This window comes from Myotis myotis, unplaced genomic scaffold (assembly GCF_014108235.1).
Source record: "Myotis myotis isolate mMyoMyo1 unplaced genomic scaffold, mMyoMyo1.p scaffold_m19_p_18, whole genome shotgun sequence".
Lineage (NCBI taxonomy): Eukaryota > Metazoa > Chordata > Mammalia > Chiroptera > Vespertilionidae > Myotis > Myotis myotis.
The window spans coordinates 8484215-8504298 of record NW_023416322.1 but is presented as its reverse complement, the minus strand read 5'-3'; the positions used below and the strand labels follow the sequence as shown (position 1 = coordinate 8504298).

At 59.9% G+C, this 20084-nt stretch overlaps 1 protein-coding gene across 1 annotated transcript in view; it reads right to left on the bottom strand.

Annotated features, from left to right (window-relative positions):
* The window catches only part of CNTN2 (contactin 2), a 31433-nt gene extending 13002 nt beyond the window's left edge, over positions 1-18431 (bottom strand). The window contains exons 1-10 of the mRNA XM_036344717.1: positions 18186-18431; positions 8768-8902; positions 5020-5164; positions 4757-4932; positions 4511-4606; positions 3896-4105; positions 3521-3620; positions 2091-2266; positions 1552-1688; positions 1046-1175 (exon numbers count right to left, since the gene is read on the bottom strand). Coding sequence (XP_036200610.1) covers positions 1046-1175; positions 1552-1688; positions 2091-2266; positions 3521-3620; positions 3896-4105; positions 4511-4606; positions 4757-4932; positions 5020-5164; positions 8768-8902; positions 18186-18405 — 1525 coding nt within the window. The 5' untranslated portion in view covers positions 18406-18431. The remainder of the gene's footprint in view (positions 1-1045; positions 1176-1551; positions 1689-2090; positions 2267-3520; positions 3621-3895; positions 4106-4510; positions 4607-4756; positions 4933-5019; positions 5165-8767; positions 8903-18185) is intronic.
* Positions 18432-20084: the final 1653 nt, after the last annotated feature.

The window sequence follows — 20084 nt, the reverse complement described above, 5'->3', positions numbered from 1 at the left end:
CTCGGGTCACATCCTCAAAGCAACTGCCTCAGAGAGGTCTTCTTTGACCACCCACCTCCCCGCCTCCCCTCCTCCTACCTCACTATCAGATTTTCTTTAGTCTGTTTTTTTTTTGTCTATTTTTTTAGTCTGTATTTTTAATGGCTGTCTGAAATTATCTTTTTTTTTTTTAAAATATATTTTATTGATTTTCCACAGAGAGGAAGGGAGAGAGACAGAGAGTCAGAAACATCCATGAGAGAGAAACATCGATCAGCCGCCTCCTGCACACCCCCCAACGGGGATGTGCCCGCAACCCAGGCACATGCCCCCGACCGGAATCGAACCTGGGACCCCTCAGTCCGCAGGCCGACGCTCTATCCACTGAGCCAAACCGGTCTCGGCTGAAATTATCTTATTTAATGATTTGATTTTGTGTTTATTTGCCCTCTTTCTCTACTGAATTGAAAGATACTTGAAGGCAGAGACCTTACCTGAGGAGGCACTGAATACATATTAGTAGAATGAACAAATGAATGAATGAGCCTTCCTTAAGCCTCACTACAACTTATGAGGTAGGCATCACTGTGCCCATTTTACAGATGAGAAGACTAAACTTTCATGAGCTCGAGTCACACAATAAGAATATGAGCAGCTGCCAACAGTTACTGGGCACCTGTTATGCTTTGGGCAGGTCCCTCATGCTTTACCTGTCATCTTATTGAATCCCCGCAACAGCTGTGTGAGGGCAGGACTACTGCCCACATTTTACAAATTAGTAAACAGACACAGAGCTGAAGGGTCAGGCTAAACGCTAATCTAATTGATCTGGTTTCCGATGACTTTGCCATCTTTTTTCCCCCCACTGCAACAAACATTTAAATTGTGCCAGACAGAGAACAAGCCACCTCATCTCCTTTCTTAAATCCCTGAGTTCTACTCAGAAACTGGTGGAAAACGAAGGAAAACTGCCAGGTGTGTTGTGTGTTTAGAAACGCTGCCTGTCGGCTCCTAGCGCCCCACCTGTGCCCCCCGGGGGTGTCCCCAGCCTCCCTGGGCCCTTTACCTTGCACGGCCAGCTCAGCGCTGGCGTAGATGGTGCCATGCTTGTTCTCTGCCACACACTGGTACATGCCTGAGTCGTCCAGGCTCAGCTTGGAGAACCGCAGGTCCCCGGCCAGCACCTCTACCCGGGTCTGTGCAAAAGAGCGGGGCGCAGGGTGGGCCAGGGGCATCAGGACCACTGGAGGCCCAGGGTGGAGGGGCCCGCTCCCTGGAGGAGGGGCTCAGATGCCGGGTCCCATCTCAGAGTCGCCTGGAATTCAGGACTTGATTCATTGGGCCTCCCTGTACATCAGCACCGAGGCCAGAGGGAAGAAGTGACCCACTCAGGACCACACGGTGTTTCTGTGGCTGAGTTGTGCCTGGACCTCAGTCGGGAGTCTATCCAGTTGACCAGCCTGTGGCCAAGTGACTCTGGGATGGAAAGAAGCACCTAGAAACACCCTTTAGCTCAGAGGTGGGGGTGGGGTGGGGGGGCAGGGGCGTGGGAGGAAGCCCCAAGTCCGCTACCTGGGAGGCCAGAGGCTCCCCATTCCTCAGCCAGCGCACCGTGGGTCGGGGCTTGCCGGCGGCTGCGCAGCCCCAACGCAAGCTGGACCCGATGTCAGCTTCCATATCCGAGATCACCTTCAGCCACTCGGGCTGGGCTGTGGGGAGCGAGGGAGAGAGAGAGGTTGGAGTTGAGCAGGAAGGAGCCTCCAGCTCATGGAATGGGCCGGGATTGCAGCGCTGCAGTTCCTGCGTCTGACAGCAGAGGGAGCCGTCAGCATCCCGCGATGTGGTGAGAAGCGGCTCCAGCAAGTTGGCACATGCAGCCCGTGCCACTGGCTGTCTTAGCAACTTAAACCCTCCTAACGCCTTCCACGTGTTTTCTGTAACACCAGCTGAAGCGCTGAGCTGGCCACGGCGCTAGCCTCTTCTGTCCCCACACCCAGGGCAGTCCTGGAGCCCGAGGCTTAAGCAAGGGGCCTCCCAGGCTCCTCCCTGGCTTTGGGATGGACTGCCTCGGTTGGAGACCAGGATGCAGGTGGGGAGAGGGGTCCTCGTACCCTGCACGATGATGCGGCCCTGGACGCTGTCTCGGCCCTTGGAGTTCTCCGCCTCACACTCGTAAGTGCCCTCGTCCTCGAAGCTGACGCTGGGGATCTGCAGGGTGGGCTCAGCGGTGGCCCACTGGGGGGACAAGGAGCCATCCACTTTGCGCCACTTGATCCTGGGGACAGGGCTGGCAGGGAGACAAAGCGAGGGGGGTGCACTGAGCTAGTCAGACGCCCCTGTGCGGGCAGCTCCCCACACCCAGACCCTCAGGTCCTCCTGAGATGCTGGGCAGGTGGGGGTGGGGAGGCGGGCACTCACCAGGGGCCTGGGAAGGGCCTCTCCCGGGTGAGCCTGGAGCACAGACAGGGGAGGGACAGAGAGGGGGCTCCCTCCTCCCTCCACGCCCCTGAACAGTGTGGAACCCGTGAATATGGTCTTCTGTGTGGTCTGTGCCAGAAGCTGACTGGCCCTCTTGCCCCCACCCTGTGCTGACCGCCGTGCCTCTCCTGGGCCGGCCCTCGCCAACAGTGGCCTGTGACCTGGGTCTTTATGGGCCCTTTCCCCCTCTCTCCAACAGGGCCTGGACCTCTACTTTCCACAGGGCCTCTTGTTGTTAGTAACCTGTGCACTAAAATGGACGGAGGTGTCAGTGAGTCTTTACATCTGGATTATCTGGAAGCCCAATAGCTCTCCACCAAGCAGGGGACAGCCTGGGCTTCCTCAAATAGCAGGAGATAGTCATTCTACAGATATGTATTGAGCACCCACAATTTGCGTAGCCTGTCCCAGTGAATCCTTTTCCTGGGAGAGCATGATTTCTATCACAGTTTTTAAAAAGGTAACTGTTGCCCTAGCCAGTTTGGCTCAGTGAGTAGAATGCTGGCCTGCAGACTGAAAGGTCCCGGGTTCAATTCCTGGTCAGGGCACATGCCCGGATTGTGGGCTCGATCCTCGGTAGGGGGCTGCAGGAGGCAGCTGATCAATGATCCTTTCTCATCATTGATGTTTCTCTCTCTCCCTCTCCCTTCCTTTCTGAAAGAAATAAAAATATATTAAAAAGTAAAATAAAATAGAAAGGTAACTGTCAGCATCCACAGAAGCCTTACTAAATGCCAGGCTCTGTCCTGAGCACTTCATGTATATTAACTCACTGCCTCCTCTAATGACCCTGTGAGGCAGGAACTATTATTATCACCATGTGCAAATAAGGGGACGGAGGCACAAAGAGGTTAAGTAATTTGCCCAAGGCCCCCCAGCCAGCAAGTGGCAGAGTTGGGATTTGAACCAGGTAGGCCGGGTGTTTAGGCCTCACTGCAAACGGTGGGCCTGGCACTGCTAGACCCTGAGAGAGGCACCAAGATGACTGAGTGCTGCCCCCGCCTCCCCCCTTTCTCTCTGGGGTCACCCGTGTCCTGCCCGCCCTCCCGCCTCCACCACTCACTTCCCGAAGGCAAAGCACTCCAGGGTGACCTGCTGTCCCAGCAGCGCGTATGTCTCCGCTGGGAACCGGGCCTTAATGCTGGGCGCGAAGAGCCTGGGATCTGGGGCGAGAGGGTTTGGCAGGTCGGATGCTAGAGGCCCGGGCCAGGTGCTCCCGTGCCAGGATCGCAGCCCAGCTCAGCGCCGACTCCATCCTAAGTCCCTTTCCCCGTGGGGACCTGGGCCGAGCGACTGAGGTCTTGTAGCAGGAGGACCCGGTGGTTTGGGCCCCAGACCCTGTGCCCTGTGAGCTGCTTCACAGCCTCCGAGGGAAACCCCTTTCCCCACACCCCCTGCCCCTCAGCCCTCTCCGCCCGGCCTGCCGGCCGACCCTGACCTTCAGCGGCCAGGTTGAGCTGAGCAAACTTGCTGAAGACGCTCTTGGTGGAGAAGTCCATGTGGCTGGTGGCCAGGCAGGAGTAGTTGCCCAGGTCCGAGGCGTTGGTCCGGGCGATGTACAGGTTCCCTGTGGTCTGGGACACGAAGTGCCTCCCGTCCGTCGGGATGAAGTTGGGGAACTCATTGAGGAGCCAGCGGTAGGACAGGCCTAGGACGGGGGGAGTATGAGGACACCGGGGGGTGTTGGGCTAACAGGCGACTCTGGGGGGGACCCCGACGTGCTGGTGGGGGTCTGCAGACCCTCTCCTGAGAGCCCGTTCTCTGAGCTGAGCTGGGCGGAGGGGAGACCTAGAGGGAAGATTGCCCTTTATCCCTGCCCCTGGGAAGTGCAGTGCACCTGACAGCGAGCGGCCCGCAGGGACCTCCCAGCCGGAAGGGGGAGGCAGGGCTCAGTGCTAGGAAATGATGGGCCCATGAAGGAACCACCACTTAAGGCTGAGGGCCCAGGGTGAGCTTCCAGGCTCCACTCACCACCTTCTATCCACCCTCTGCGAGCAGCTGGCACTCTCCTAGGCCCTCTGTCTAACCAACCACGGGCCCGGGCCCGACGCACCTGGATAGTGGGCAGGGGGGTTACAGGGCAGCATCACTCCCCAGCCCGCATGGGCTTTCACGGGGTCCCGCTCCTCCTTGGAGAATTCCTGCAGGACTGGAGGGAAGACCAGGCCGTGCTCAGGCACCGTTCTCCCGCCCACCGGGCTCTCCCACGCAGCCGCCTGCCTCTTCTGGACACTCCTCCCAGCCCCCTCCCCTCCCCCCGAATGTCTGGCACCCCCCTCCCGCCTGGGTCTGGTCTCACAGCCGAAGCGCAGGACGGCCTCCCTGCTGACCACGGTGCCCACGGGGTTGGAGGCCAGGCACTGGTAGACGCCAGCGTCCTGGGCCTTGGTGGGGCTCATGATGACCAGGTTGCCTCCCACCAGCTGCTGGCGGGAGCCTGGCTCCAGCTTCATCTCGGTGCCGTTCATCTTCCACCTGCAGCGGGAGGAGGGCCTCCTGAGTCCTGCCCGCACAGCGTCCCGAGGTCTCACCACATGGGGTCTCACCACCGTGGGGTCTCACCTGTAGGTGGCCGGAGGGCTGGCGCGGGCACGGCATGCCAGGGTCACCTTCTCCTCCGTGGACTCCTCTGGGAATAGCAGACTGAGCGGCTGGTCTTCAAAGACAGGGCCAAAGGTGGCCGGGGATCCCCGGGCCGAGCTCCCGGCTGTGGATGGGGACACAGGGCCTCAGGGACTGGGCTGGAGCCGGCCTCTGGGGCGGTGCCGCCCAGGAGAACTCTCACAGGGTGGGAGGGTTCTGTTTTCTGCACCGTCCAGTCTGGCACCATAAGCCACCATGGAGCCTCAAGATGTAGCTAGTGCCACCAGGAACCGAATTCGTCATTTTATTCAATTGCAATTAATTAAAAGTGGAATTTAAATAGGGTGGACAGGCCCGATCAGGGCAAGTTAGTTCAGTCGATCACCCATCCTGCACGGGTATTGAGCACCTGCTGTATACCTGGCACTGGGCTACACATTGTGTTGCAAACATGAGTAAGACACAGCCCCTGTTCCCCAAGGAGCCTGCAGTCGGGATCTCTCGGAAAAGCTGGTCTTCGGGCTGTGAGGTCGGCCTCGGGGGAGGTGTGGGAAGTCACTGGTCAAAAGGGGGAGAAGGAATATATGTCCCTGGAGCAGGTTGTCCTGAGAGAAAGGGCCCTGGTTCTGAGCTTCTTACCAGCTGTTCTAGAACCTTCTGAGCCAACATCTCCACCTGTGCGATGGAGAGACGGTGGACTCCCTCCCAGGGTCTGTGGGAGGCTTCAGCCTGGCACAGGCGTGTGCTCAGCAGGCATCTGCTGGACCCAAGTGCGGGGTGGGGGAACCTGGGAGGAGGGAAGGCTTTCTGATGGGTGGATGGTGTACACGTTGCTTTGGGGGCATTTGTATACAATGCCAGTGTGACAGCTCAAGGAGGAGAGGCACAGCCCTGGCTGGTTTGGCTCAGGGGATAGAGCGTCGGCCCGAGGACTGAAGGGTCCCGGGTTCAATTCTGGTCAAAGGCACCTACCACCTGGGTTGCAGGCTGGATCCCAGGCCCCGGGCGCCTGCAGGAGGCAACCCATCGATGTGTCTCTTTCACATCCATGTCTCTCTCTCTGTGTCTCTCCCCCTCCCTTTCACTCGCTCTAAAAATCAATGGAAAAGTATCCCCGGGTGAGGATTAACAAAAAGGAAAGAAAAGAAAAAAAGAAAAAAGAAAGAGGCGCAGAAGAGGGAATGATGTGCGGGTCACGGGGCAAGTCTGTGGCGCACACAGGTCTGCACCTCCGTCTCCTGAACTCGCTGAGCAAACGGGCACCTCAGGGCCAGTGTCCATCCTCACCAGGGCGGGGACCGGGCACAGGGGGGAGCGAGTCGCACCTGCCTTCCCTCGGGGGTGGGGAGTGGCCCCTGTGCCGATTGCTGTGTCCAGGCTCATGCGCCTTCGTGGTGTCAGGCAGGAGCCAGGCCACCCCTAATTGCTCCACCCTCAGTGCAGCTGATTCCAGGCCCTCCTGGGTGGGTCATGGGGCTGTGGGGTCTCCATGAACCAATTAGTGCCTCCTTGCCCAACGCATCCAGCTGTCAGGCCTCTTCCCGGGATGGGGGCTTGGTCCCTATGCTACAGCTGAGGCCCAGCCTGGACCCTGGGGAGCGAGGAGGGCAGCTGTGAAGCAGCTCTCAGAATGAGGATGGAGGCAGAGCTCCCTGAAATGCATCCTCCACCCCCCTCCCCGCTCCCCACCACCCATCACCACCCTTCACTGCCGCCTCAGGCCTTGGAGATGGCGGCTAGGGCCCGGCTTAATCCCAAGTTAATGATGGTGGTGGAGGGGAGGGGACCCCTGCCCCAGCTGGGACTGCAGAGAGGGGCCGGGAGGGGAGGGAGGGGGGCGGAGGCAGCCGGGCTGCTGGGAGCCATCTTGTTCAACAGCAGCTTCCAGTAACTCTGTCTTCCAGGAACCCTGGTGGGGCGGCTGAGTGGGCCCAGGGGCACCGATGCTTTCAGACTGGCTCTCGCCCTGGGAAAGCTTTCTCCTTGCACGCAGCTGTGTGCACAGCCTCACCCCGATGTCTACAGATGCAGGTGCCCACACCCCTCACCCGCACACACTCCCTTATGTGCACCCACATGGCACACACACGCAGGCAGGGTTCCCTGTCCTGGCAACTCTGCTCCCCAAGCACAGGTGAGGGGCGAGGGGTGTGAGTGTGAGGGGAGCCCTCTGCCTTTCCCTGCAGCAGGTGCAGCCCCGGTTGGGGCAGGGCCGCGAGGAGGTGGGGCCCAGGCACCTTCCTGGGAGGGTGGGAACCAGCCACAGGAGGCTCCACTGCAGTCTCTGGAGCTCTGCCACGTGGCAAGACGGGTCCCCTCTCCTGTGGCCTTCCCTGCATCTCTGGGTCTAAGGACCCCGGAGGCTGCCCACACCCTTGCCTCCAATGAGGGGGTCTCAGCACTGAGCTATCCCTGAGGGCGCAATGCTGAGCGGCCCAGGCCCCTCTCTGCTCTCTGCAGGGTGGGTGTCTCCTGCTCCCTCAGCCAGGGCTCCCCAACCCCGCAGCTCCTGGGGACCGGGAGGGCCCTCCCAGGCAGCTAGGCCTGGGGCTGGGGCTGGGAGACGACTCCCACCCTTGGGTCATTCCCAGCAGCCTCCCTGGCTTGGTTGCAGGACTGAGAGGCGTTGGGACACACGGAGACGGTGGGAAGCATGCCAGCCGAGTCCTTCCCTGGTGCCACAAGAACCTAGAATGTGTGGCTACAGCCTTGGGGGAGGGGTGGGTGCAGCCTGAGCTGGCGGGGACTCCAGGAGGACAGAGGAGGATGGGGAGCACGGGGACTCTTTCTCCCACGGAGAGCTTAGGGAGAAAACCGTCTATTGACCCGGGCTGGGGGTCAGGGCAGAGAGGCCAGTGGTGGGGCTAGTGAACCCCTTGAGTTGCAGCAGGCAGCCTGAGCATCCTCCTGCTATCAGACGGGCTGGGTCTCCGGGACCCTCTCCAGAGTCCAGCTACCCTGGCCTCTCAACCTACACTGTCCTCTCCTCCTCCTTCTCCTCCCATCAGCCCATCCTCCTCCTCCTCCTATCAGCCCGTCCTCCCTTCTCCCCACTTCGCAGCACCCCCGCATGAGAGCCTTTGCTTGGGTCCCTCTTGCCTTTTGCCTGGGCCCCCGGCGCTCTGCCTCCCCTCTCCCCACAGCCTGCTCCATGCGGTCTGCCAGGCTGCAGGTGCCCAGGACCCTCCCAGCCTCGTGGTGTGATCCCTGCCTGCTCGTGGCAGGGACCCCAGAGCAGCACCACCCAGTAGGACTTCCTCCGGCCACGGGAATGTTCTGTAATCTGTGCTGCGGTCCAGTGTGGCAATCAGCCCTTGAAATGTGCTAGTACCACTGAGGAGCTAATTTTAAAACGGAATTTCTCTTCACTTTGATCGTCCCGTGGCTATTGGCTACTCTACTGATCGGTGCAGCCTTCGAGGCCTCAACTGCGGGCTGATGCTGTGGGGTCTGGTTGTGCCTTAATCCTGCTGGGTGACCCTGGGCAAGCCCTTCACCCTCTGATCATGCTTCTTTCACCTACACAGGGCAAACACTCAGTCCCCCTCCTAACCTCAAGGGAGGGAAGATCCGTAAATGGGGAAATTCTAGCCGGGAAGTGCCTCAGAAATGTTAAGTGCTACAGCCCTGCAGAGCCAGTGACTTCTGTAGTCATCGCTCCAATAATAGCAATGACATAGCCCTAGAACCACCCCGCTGGGCTTCAGGGACCACGCGGCCCTCTTACCTGGAGAGGCGACGAGGGCCACAGCCAGCAGCAGCAGCAGCAGCTGCGACTTCCTCCTGGAGAGAGTCCCCATGGCGCTGTCCAGGCCCAGGTGGAGGAGAGGAGAGGAAAGTGCGGCAGGAGGCTGAGCAGGACCTAGGGAGGCAGGAGGGTGGGGGCCCTGAGCTGAGCGCCCCTCCCAGCTCCAGGCTGTCTGGGTCTTGCCTGGGAGAGGCCGGAACTGCTCAAGCGCTCATCCTCCCAGGGCCCAGGGGAAGGGGCTTGGCTATTACCAAGGAGCTCTTTCATTGCTGAGTGTCTCCGACGGCCCCCTGGGAGTCTGGCTCAGTCACTACCTCTGCCTCCTGCTCCCCCCCCCCCCCCGCCTCCCCTCCCCCGGGCTTGGCCAGCAGGGACCTCAGGAAGGGAAACAGTGACCAGCTGGGGTCAGGAGGCCAGGGCCAGCTGCCGGCTCACCTGTAATAGCTCTTGGGGTGGGTTCTGACGAGAACAGGGCCCGGGCCCGGACTTGGGGAACTAGTAACATGTTTCTCTAGTAATGGGGGCCCACTGCCCCTGTCCCCCACGGCTACCTGGGCGGGGGCAATGAGCCGCCCTGGGAGCTGTGCTGTCTCTCAGGCCCAGCCTTGCTTCTAGTGGAGGGGTCTCACTGTGCACCCCTTCTCCCCGTGCCCCCAGGTAAGTCCTCATGTCTTGTGCAGTGGAGCCATATGGCCTTGTAAGCGGTGCCCCGGCCACATGGGCGAATGGGCCAGGAAGCCCGAGCTGAAAGCGTCCGTGCAGCTCCCGGAGGAGCCTCCCTCTGGCACGGAGATGAGCGGGGTCTTGGCTAGATCTTGGGAGCTCAGGGCAACCTGTTCCCTAGGGTGGGGGCCCCGAGAACAAGTCAGAGCCCCCTCTGCCGGTCTGACCGATGGGGCCGCATCCCTAGAAGTGAGGTCAGGGCCAGCCTCTCCATCCACTCCCGTCTCTGGGCCAGCTTTCCAGGTTCTGGAGGGAGTGTGGCATCTCAGGGGCGTGCTTTCGGTTATTTGGGTGCCTGGGGCACTGGGATCCCGCAGGTCCCTGTCAGAGCTGCCGCAGGAGCCAGCAGGCAGCCAGTTGGCTCCTCTGTCCTGCCTGCCCCCTCGCAGACACCTAAGAGCAGGGGGAGGGCTCTGGGGTGGCGGGGAAGGGGAGAGAGGGGGGACCTGGTTTGGGGCTCTTCCACTCACTGTCTGCAAACCCGTCCCCCTGGGTCTCGGTGACTCATCTGCAGAATGGCTGCTCTCTAAGGTCCCCTCCAGCTCCGAGCCTGTGAGCTCGCAGAGAGTGCAGGGCGCTGAGGGCCTGGATGCTGTCCCCTGGGCGGGGGTGGCCAGGGGAGGAGGCAGGTGCCGGTGACTCTAACTCTGCCCGAGTCAGCACAGGGTCTGCAAACCAAAGCACGCTCCGCACCTCCCTGCCTCACTTCACGCTGTGCTCCTTGGCGAGTCCCCAAACCCTCCTCAGCCTTCTCCGCCCACTCCAGCCTCACGCCCACTTGCCTTGGTCCGGAAGGGCCTGGGGCCACCTCTCACCACTACCTGCCCCTCCCTGTCCTGGCCACGTTCAGTTCCAGACTTGAACTGAGAAATTCAGCACTTCCGGCCCCGTGACCGTCCCCCAACACCCATCCCTGTGCCTTTGTCATTGACGCCCCTCCTCTGAAATGCCCTTCCCAGGCCGGGCACACGCGTCCACATCCCGCATGGCCCCATTCAAGCTCACCCAAGCCCCTAAGATGCCCCACGAGCACGCAGTTAGAACTGAGCTCGCACCCTGACTGTGCCGTGGCCCGCCTCCGTAGAAGACTGTGAGCCCCCCAAGGGGAGAGACCGTGTCTCCAGGTCTCACCAAGCCTGGCGAAGTGCCTGGCACGTAATAGCACTTACTTGTGCGGTGCTGTTTGAGGACAGCTGTGTTATGTGCCTCCAGGAGCCTGTGCACATCACTGTCACACTCACACAGTGGAGCTCAATAGACAACTGATGGGGCTAACCAGGCTCTAGTGCTCCCCAGAGCCTAGTACAGTGATGGCGAACCTCTGACGCGCGTGTCATAGGTGACACGCGAACTCATTTTTTTGGTTGATTTTTCTTTGTTAAATGGCATTTAAACATATAAAATAAATATCAAAATATAAGTCTTTGTTTTACTATGGTTGCAAATATCAAAAAATGTCTATATGTGACACGGCACCAGAGTTAAGTTAGGGTTTTTCAAAATGCTGACACGCCGAGCTCAAAAGGTTCACCATCACTGGCCTAGAACAACCCTGGGGCCAACTCGCATATCCTCTCACAAACTCACACCCTCACACTCTTTCTCCCTCATACACATACTCACATACACACACTTTCACCCTCACACACTCTCTCATACACTTTAAAAAAAATTATTAATTGATTAGAGAGAGAGAGAGAGAGAGGGAGAGTGAGGAACATCGATTTCTTGTTCCATTTATTTATGCATTCTTTGGTTAATTCTTGTATGTGCTCTCACTGGGAATCGAACCCGCAACCTTGGCGTATCAGGACGATGCTCTAACCAACAGGGCGACCAGCCAGGGCTCTCATACACTTTTATACACACTCTCTCACAGATATTCTCACACACAGTCCCTGCTTCACACTCACCTTCACCCCTCACTCTCACACATTCTCTCCCACACACACACTCAGGTCTCTAGGGTCACAGGGGGTTCAGGCACAGGAACCGGGAAGTATGACCCCAGAGGCTGCACAAAAGCAGGGAGCTCTCCCAACAGGGAGGCACTGGGGCTCTGGGAAGTGCCCAGGCTTTGGCCTCCACGGACAGGATTTGGTGACATGGACTTCATCTCCTATTGGCTTTGTGAGCTCGGACAAGTGATTCCCCCGGTGGGGCCTGTTTTCTCATCTGCAAAGTGGAGATTACTTTGCAGAACTGTTCTGGTGTTCAGTGAGGTACTGGAGTGCCTGCCGGGGAAGTTATGGGGTCAGGGTCACAGCAGGGATGGGGTCAGAGAGAGGAGGGGCTGAGACCCTCCCCAGCTCCAGCCAGAGCAGCCTCACTCACATCTGCTTCATCTACTAGACTTCTCCACAAGGTTCCCTTTAAACCAGGGGTGGGGAACCTTTTACTGCCAAGGGCCATTTGGATATTTCTAACAACATCATTCACGGGCCATACAAAATTATCAACTTACAAATTAGCTGCTATATTTGATCGAACATTTAATTAACTCACCCTAATGCCTTGGCAGGGCCAAAGGAATGATTTTGTGGGCCTTATACCACCCAAGAGCCGATGTTCCCCACACCGGCTTTAAACTAAGGGTCCCATGGTTCCAAAACGTTTGGAAACACCCCCTTAGCGCTAGTGTGGCACATCCCCGAGCCGGGCACAGAGAAGGGGCTCAATCATTGCTTGCTCATTCCTGTCCTTTGTCTGCTAGTCTGGGAGCTCAGTGAGGGGGCAGGGTGCTGGCTTGGGCTCAGGGCTTTACACTGAGTGTGCCAGGGCCAAGCAGAGACAGACCACCAGGGAGCTGGGGGCCCTGGGACAGGAGCCACTGCTGCTCCCGCAGTGCTGGAGAGAGCGGGGTGGCTGTGCGTGTGTGTGCGTGCATGTGTGTAATGTTGGTGTGTATCTGTGTGTCGTGCCTATGTGTCCCTGTGGATATGTGAGGTCTGGTCTTTGTGTCTCTATGTATATGCATGTGTCTCTGTGTGTCTGTGTTTGGATATGTCTGGTCTTTGTGTGTGTGCCCACGTGTGTGCCCATGTGTTTGTGCATGTTTCTGTGTGTCCCTGCCTGCACAGGGCATGAACCCAGCCCTGCCCTGTCCTCCTGTGACCCACAAGGAGACCTGATCCTGGATCACTCACCTCCCCCCACAGCGGTCAGAATGATGTCACCACAGGTAATTATTATACTTTGTGAATAATCCAGTTCTGCTCCTCCTAAAACTCAGCTTAACTCAGACCTTTATCAGTCACCTAAGGGCTCAGGGGTCCCAGGCACCCCTGAGGGACAGACCGGGGAGGGCTGGGCAGGGGCTGAGAGGGAGGAGCACCTGGGTTGCACCAGAGGTACTAGAGAGTGCTGTCAGGTGTACACTGAGCCCAGCTGTGTGCCAAGGCGGAGTCTGGGTCAAAGGTTGCAGCTTCTTGCTCCCTGAAGGTGAGGCAGGTGGCATCCAGTCTTGCCCTGTGTCCACTTCCTCCCAGCATTTAGTGCCATGTGCTAGGCGCTGTGCTATGCACTGGGAGACAGTAGCAAAAACTGCCTTTATGGACCAGCCATGTGCCCGAGGATGTGCTCATGAGCCCCACGGACCAGTCCTCTCCTCATACCATCTGCCCTGTGACACATCCTGGAATGCTCAGGATGGGGGAGGCCTTTTTGTCAGGAGCCAGGCCAGAGTGGAGCTATGCCAGGCCCGGAGCGGGCCCTGTGAGCCCCGAGCCAGCCAAGCCTGGCCCAGGCCAGCTGCCCGGTACAGGGGAGCAGGCACAGGCTGGCACAGGCGGGCACAGGCTGTAACCATCAGGGGGGCCGGGCCTATGAGGCACCAACACATGGGGGAGCGGGCTGCTTGGGGGTTCAGAGGCTGCAGGGGGCACTGGCTGGATTGCTGGCCCAGGGAACAAAGGGCCTGGGGGACAATGAAGGTGGGGTGAGGGGGAAGGAAGACTGAGAGCTGGACTCTAGCACACAGCAGGGTATGCTGGGCTCAGGGCCCTGCACAGAACAGCCAGAAAATGAAAGACACACGCCTCCTAAATGCGACCACTGAGGACACCCGGCTCCTGGCCCTGAATCCGCCTCCCGCCACCCCCGGGGGAGATGTGAGCACCCAGGGCTGCTTTCCGACGGGTGGGGACAGACAAAGGGGGAGTTTGGCGTCCAGGGGAGGGCAGAGACGAAGTGATTTATCTTAAGGCGCCGAGCACCGCCTGAGCCCTCATGCCCCCGCCCCACCCCACAGCACAGCACAGACTAGCGGGGCGGCCCTCAACCAACCCCCTTGGAGCTGACGAGCTAGCACAGCCCTGACGACTGTGTTCATTACTTAGAATCTCAGAGCCTCAGTCTGCAGCATGGGGGTGAGAAGGGGTAGCCACCCCAAGGGACTCTGGTGAAATTAGCACCATTCCTGGCCCATGGCGAGAGTCGGGGTGGGGGTGGGGTGAAGGGGGAACAGACATGTCCACAGACACTGTGCCTGGCTGTGTCAGGCTCCCTTCTGCACAGTCACCACGTGGGGGCTGCACGCACACGGGTTTAGGACGCTGACAGCCTCCCACATCTGGGCAGGTGCCTTCTTCCTCTTCCGCCCCCAGGTGCGGGGGCCCGGGCCAGCCCAGCACGCACACCACCCCAGAGGAGGGCACCAGGACGCACAGTCACATCTAGACGCCAGCTGTTCCGGAGAACACCTGGCGAGGACCCGCGGGGCACCCCAAGCAGGTGCTACTCCGCAACCCTCCCCACCTGCTGCCCTCCCTCGGGTCTCAGAGGGGAGGGGGACTCTGCCTACGACAGGAACCACCAGCTGGGACAGGACCACTCCACGCCCCTCTGGGAGGACAGGGGTCTATGGTGGCCCGGCGCGGCCACGTGGCAGGCAGGGTGGGTGCGGGCAGGAGCAGCACCGTGGTTGAGAGGCCTCGGTGAGGAAGGCAGGTGGCCTCCGCTGGAGGAGGTCCTGAGGCTTGGGGACCTTCTTAGTCCCCATGGGGGGCAGGGGAGCTGTGCAGCTGGGACCCTCCTCAGCCCCCTCTCGTGCTCCCTCCCTCCCCGCACCCCGAGGTGTCCGCAGGCTCTTGCATTGGCAGCGGGTTCCCTGAGGCCCAGCCCCGGCACTGACTGCCCTGTCTCTGAGGAAAGGTGGGTGTGTGAGCTCTCAGCCTGGCCCTGAGGGAATCTGGCCCTTGATCTTCAGCCTGCAGACCTTGGCCCTCCTGCCTCTGCCGTTGCATGACTGCATGGCTGCATGGAGAGCCCCTCAGAGTGGGATGTGGACAGAGGGAGGGCCTGCATCCTCCCGGGAGGGGCTGGGACAGGGGGCAGGCGCGCCTCGACCCTCGGGTTCCCACTCGCCTGCCTGCTCGGTGCCTGGTATGAAGGCATGAGCGAGGCGTGGGGAGGAGGGTCCGTTTGTGAGATGCCAGGAGTAAGAGCAATTGTTTTAATTTTGTTCCGAAGAGCCAAATCGGGAAGAAGTTGGGGGAGTGATTTTGCATGTCCCCTCCTGTCTGCAGAAAGGAGACGCCCCAACTCCTAGACAGTGTCCTGCAGGCCGGTCAGCGCCCAGCCCGGTGGGTGGGCTTGAACCTGCTCCGCCCCTCAGGCCAGCTTCTGCTCTGGAGCCCAGCCGAACGGCTCCTCTGGGTTACACAGCAAGAAGGCCGACGTTCGGGCAGACATGGGTGGAACAGCCTCTTGGTCTGTGGCGGCTGGCGGACATTGAGAGGATGTGGGCTGGGGCCAGAGGAGGCCCCCAAGGTTTCGTCCGGATGGGTGCTCTGTGTGTGTGTGTGTGTGTGTGTGTGTGTGTGTGTGTGTGTATGTGTGTGTGGTGTGTGTGTTTTGGGGGCGGGGGACATGGTTGTGCAGCTCATCAGATGAGAAGGACGCTGAGCTGTACTTGGATCTGCACGTGTCCTGCGATGCCACGGGCTCAGTTTTGGGGGAGCACATCACACATCTTTGCTGTTGCTCCCATCCTCTTTTGATAAACAAGGAAACACGGGCTTATTTTGTAGCAAGAGGACTCACTGAACCCAAGGAAGGACTTGTTTACTCCAGGATGGTGACCACCAAGACAGAGTCCATGGAAACTCCCACAAGGTCCAGGTTAGCAAACCGTGTGTGTGTGGTGGGGCTGGGGGAGGTCCAGAAGAATGAGAGAGGCTGGGAGAGATGGCCCGCATGAGGCAGCAGGGAGTGAAAGGAGTCCTAGTCGCCCCGCCTCTTACCAATTGAAAGAGGATTCCTGAGCCTGGAGAAATTTACAGGGTCATCCAGCCCAACCTCCACCCCCAAGCAAGACTGTTTTAACCTTGGACCGGACCCCCGTTTCCCATGGCCTCTTTGGAAAGACGGCCCCACCTCGGGCTCATCCTTCTGGCGAGGAAGTGCCTCCTGCAGTCTAACTTCAGTCCCTCCTGCTTCGCTGGACTATTCTTTCCATGAGTATTGACCTCCTCTTGCTCAACACCCTGGCTCTGCCCCCAGGAATCCCTCCAACAGTGCAAACACCAGCCACACGCAGACCCAGATTGTCTTTGAGATGCACTTTCTCACAAACATTTGGCTTGAGGACATTCTGGGGTGGGGGGTGGAGGACCCCCCAGATGAATTGCTTCCCTGACAGCCTTAGCACCAGAGAGGATGCCTTGGGGCGCCCTCCCAAGGGCTTGCCCCTGAGGAGTAAGTTTGGGTCAGAGAGGACCTGTGCAAGCACCCCACTGAGCACAATGCCCAGAGGCCCGCCCACATGTGTCTCTATTTGAGGGCTGAAGGTGGAGAGCACATTTGATCAGGGAAAGGAGTGTGAGGGCTTGGCCAGGTGGGGCGTAGAGGATGAGTGGGAGAGAGAGAGAGAGAGAGAGAGGGAGAGGAGCCTTGTGCTTCCCTCACCGCCCATGCTGAGCACCGGAAGGACAGGTGGATCTTGGTGACTGATGTCATGTGCTCAGGGACCCCCATCCCATCTCTCTCCCTTCCTGCCTCCCCTTTGCTGGCTGGGGACTCCTGATAGACCCCACAGGCGATCAGGAAGAACTCTGGCCTTGTGGCAAAGCCTTGCTGGAGTGGTTCTGCAGCCTGGCTGGTAAGGGTTAGCTGGTGAGCACCCTGGAGAGGGCTGCTGTCCAGGCCAGGAGCCTGGGCTCCACCCCCTGCCCCACCCCCAGGAGCCCAGGTCACACCAGCCTCTCACAGGTGGCCCACCTCTGGCTGCCCTGGATCCCCAGTGGCTGCTCTGGTCCCTCTGAGAGCAGCTGAGAGGAGGCGTGGCTGAGGGAACTGAGGGCTCTCTGGCCAGAGAGCTGGGAGGGGAGCCGGAGTCGGCTGCCGGAAGGAGACCGGGATGGCTCTGATGGACTGGGATACTGGGCTGTGCCCATGCCTGCCTCCCTCAGAGCAGAGGAGAAATGATGCTGGCTGGGCTGGGAAGGGGGTTCATGGCCGAGGAGTGAAGCTGAAAGGAAAGGAGGGTAGGTCTGGCTGGACATGAAAAGGGGGCAAAGCTAAGGGCAGGCACCCGGCGGGCTGGAAACCCATCCTTCTCCAGGGCTGGGCCACGGGCACTCACAGCTCCTCCCATCCTGTCTGTCTGGATTCCCAAACCTCCAAACAACCTTGACTGACAGCGTTTCCTCCTGGGACACAGGCTCAGCTCCCGGAGGTCTTTGCTGAGCGCCCCTGGCTTTGTCCCGTGTGGCCCGGGACTCTCTTCCCACAGGCTCTGTCTCATCTCACTCCCCCGTCTTCTTTCCCAGGCCTTCCAACCCCTCCTGGACCAGGTGACAGGATTCCGCTCTGGGCACTGCCTGGGGCCGCTCCCCCCACCGCAGATCCATTATGTAAGCCCCATGGTGCTGGGGAGAAGGGTGGCCCTCTTTTCCTGGACCCCGAAACCGTGTCCCTCCCCCTTCTAGCCCCAGCCCCTTTTCTTACCAACTTCATGCAAATCCTTCTCTCCCACCAGTGAAGATGAGAGGGAGGGGTTTGGGGGGAAGGCAAAGTTGGGGAGGGGGGAGGGAAGAAAAGAAATTTCAGCCCCTGTGGGCTCAGTCCTTACCCTTTGGGGTCTCACTTGCCTCAGTTTCTCCTCCCTAAGTCCCTGTTTCTGGACCGGCCTTTGCCCAAGCTCGTGGTCCACTCCCTCCTCTGTGGAACTGAAGCAAGACTTTGCAAAGAGGTCACCCTGCAGAGGCAGCCTCCAGGGGGGCCTCCAGGCTGGGCAGTCAGTACCATTCCATCCGGGAGATCTGGGGGCCGGCCAGGGTCTGGGGCTTGGCCTCCGGGACTTTCTGGTCCTGGACTGGGGGCCAGGGCAGGGGCCAGAGCCACTGCCCCCTCTGAAGGCATTTGCTGCTGTCAGCCAGCGGCCGCTGACCGGCTTAAATTCTTGAACACGCTGCAGGAGGCCAGCTTCCTGGCCAGGCGGGGCCTGCTGGGCCCTGCAGGATGCCACCCATGTAGACAGGGCGGAGGGGACTTCTAGTCCCAGTGGTGAGAGGTCAGACTGGCCCCAGCCCGAAGCGGGGGTTCCCGCCCTGCCCCTGCCCCTTCTAAGTTGCAAGGGCACTGAGCTCCGAGTGCCTGCCCACAAGAGCACCCCCGGGGAGTCCCCCTCCCCTGGCAGCGGCAGCGAGAGGAGACAAAATTGGTTGCCACCTACCTGGGGTGAAAGAGGGGTGTTGGCTGGGGCAGGTGGACGCTGACCGAGGCGATGAGTCAGAGCCAGCCCGGCCACCAGCCCCCTGGGCCGGCCGCCTCTCCTCCCCTGCTCCCTCAGCCGCTGGCTGCTGTCCTGGCGCGGTGGCGGCAGCCCTGGCGGCGGTGGCGGGCGAGGGCGCTGGTGTGTGTGCGCGCCCGGAGCCACTGCAGCATCTCTGCATCAAGATGTGCTCCTCCCTCTCCCAGGCTCCGCTCTCTGGCTGGCTCCTGTCCTCAGCCAACGCTCGGGCCCTGGAGATGACTTCCTCTGCCCCTCCCACCCCTTCCCATTCCCACCCCCTGGCTTTACCTCATCTGCTGTCATTTAGGGACCGGAGCGGAGCGAGCCCGAGTGCCGCGTCTTCCCCGGGTCTTCCATATGCACGGGCTCCGCTCAAGGGCGCTGTCTGGCCTGCCCCCTCCACTCCCGCCGCCCCCCCCAATCCCATCCAGCCCAGAGCTGAAGGGGCTGCAGAGGGGTGGGGTGCAGAGGGAGAAGAAAGTGGTTCTTGCTCTTCAAACCCCTGGAGGCTCCCGGAGCCAAACTCCTTGTTCCCCCCAGAAATTAGAGGAAGGGACGAAAAGCAGAAATCTCCAGCTTGTGGCGCAGGGCGGTGGGGTGGAGGGCTCCTTCGCGGGCACCCACATGTTCATCTTTATTGTCTCCCTGATCAGCGTCACATGGCTCTTTGTCAAATGATCCACACATGAGGGGAAATTTAAAAATAAATAGTAAGAAGTCCCTTAACAGATTTGAGTTCCATGCCTCTGTGTTTGTTATTTCATGTACATCATTTCATGGATTGTTGGTGTTATTTTATGAAAATGAATCACACAATACATCATGACTTGCAAAATACTTTGAACTGTCATAGATCTTGGACACGGTTCCACGTCAGTACTTATGGATCCAAGCTTCGTTTTAATCAACCAGCAGTGTGAGGTCACAGAAAGCTGACTAGGTGGGGGCCTGGCGGTCGGAAGGGTAGGCTGGGCTCTGCTGATTGGCTGTGGGTGACCTGAAGGGCCAAGCTCACTGCGAGCTCTGAGATGCTGGGTGCTCACCCAGGTGGGCACTGTCTCTCCTGCTCTGCTCCTGTCATGAGGGGTGGGGGAGGCGGTGTGCCCAGAAGCAGGGGGACCCGCCATCTGTGGCAGTAGTTGGCCCCATCAGGCTGTCACTGTTGTCTCACCCTCCTCTGTCCACCTGCTGTCCCGTCACACAGGCAAGACCGGTGAGCGGTCCAGATGCTGAAACAGCTGGCAGGACCAGGCCAGTCTCGGAGTTTCAGTGGCTGTACCTGTCCAGCCTGGAGCGTGGCAGCGTGTCTTTCCTGAGTAGAGCAGGTCACAGGGGCTTGGGACAGAGCTGGGCTGAGTGGGGAGCCTGGAGAAGGAGGAGTCGCTGCCCAGCCTCCCAGGGCCGGGACGCCTGCCCAGGTCCCAGGTGCTCTGCCCCCCGCCCGTCCGTCTGCTCCCTCCCAAGTGCTTTCCCAACTCAGGAGATGGTCTTCTTTGTTTCAGTTGGAGAGACAGCCGATCGATCATGCCAGTGACCGTCTTTAGCTGGGAATGGCTCTCTGCAGATCCCTTCCAGGTGCCTTCCCTTTCCCGCCTCTGCCCACTGCACCCTTGTCTCTCTGTCTGTCTGTCCGTCTGTCTTGCTGGGGTTGGCACATTGGCCCTGAGCGCCTGTGGTGAGCCTTGCCCTCTGACACCGCCCAGGTCAGCCCATGCCCTGCAGAGAGGCTTCAAGTCTCCCCAGGCAGAAAGTGGTGCCCAGGAAGAGGCGGCACCTCTGCTGTGTGTGTGTAGGGAGGGGGTGGGGGGGGGGCACTGACCAGGGTCTTGCCTGACTCGG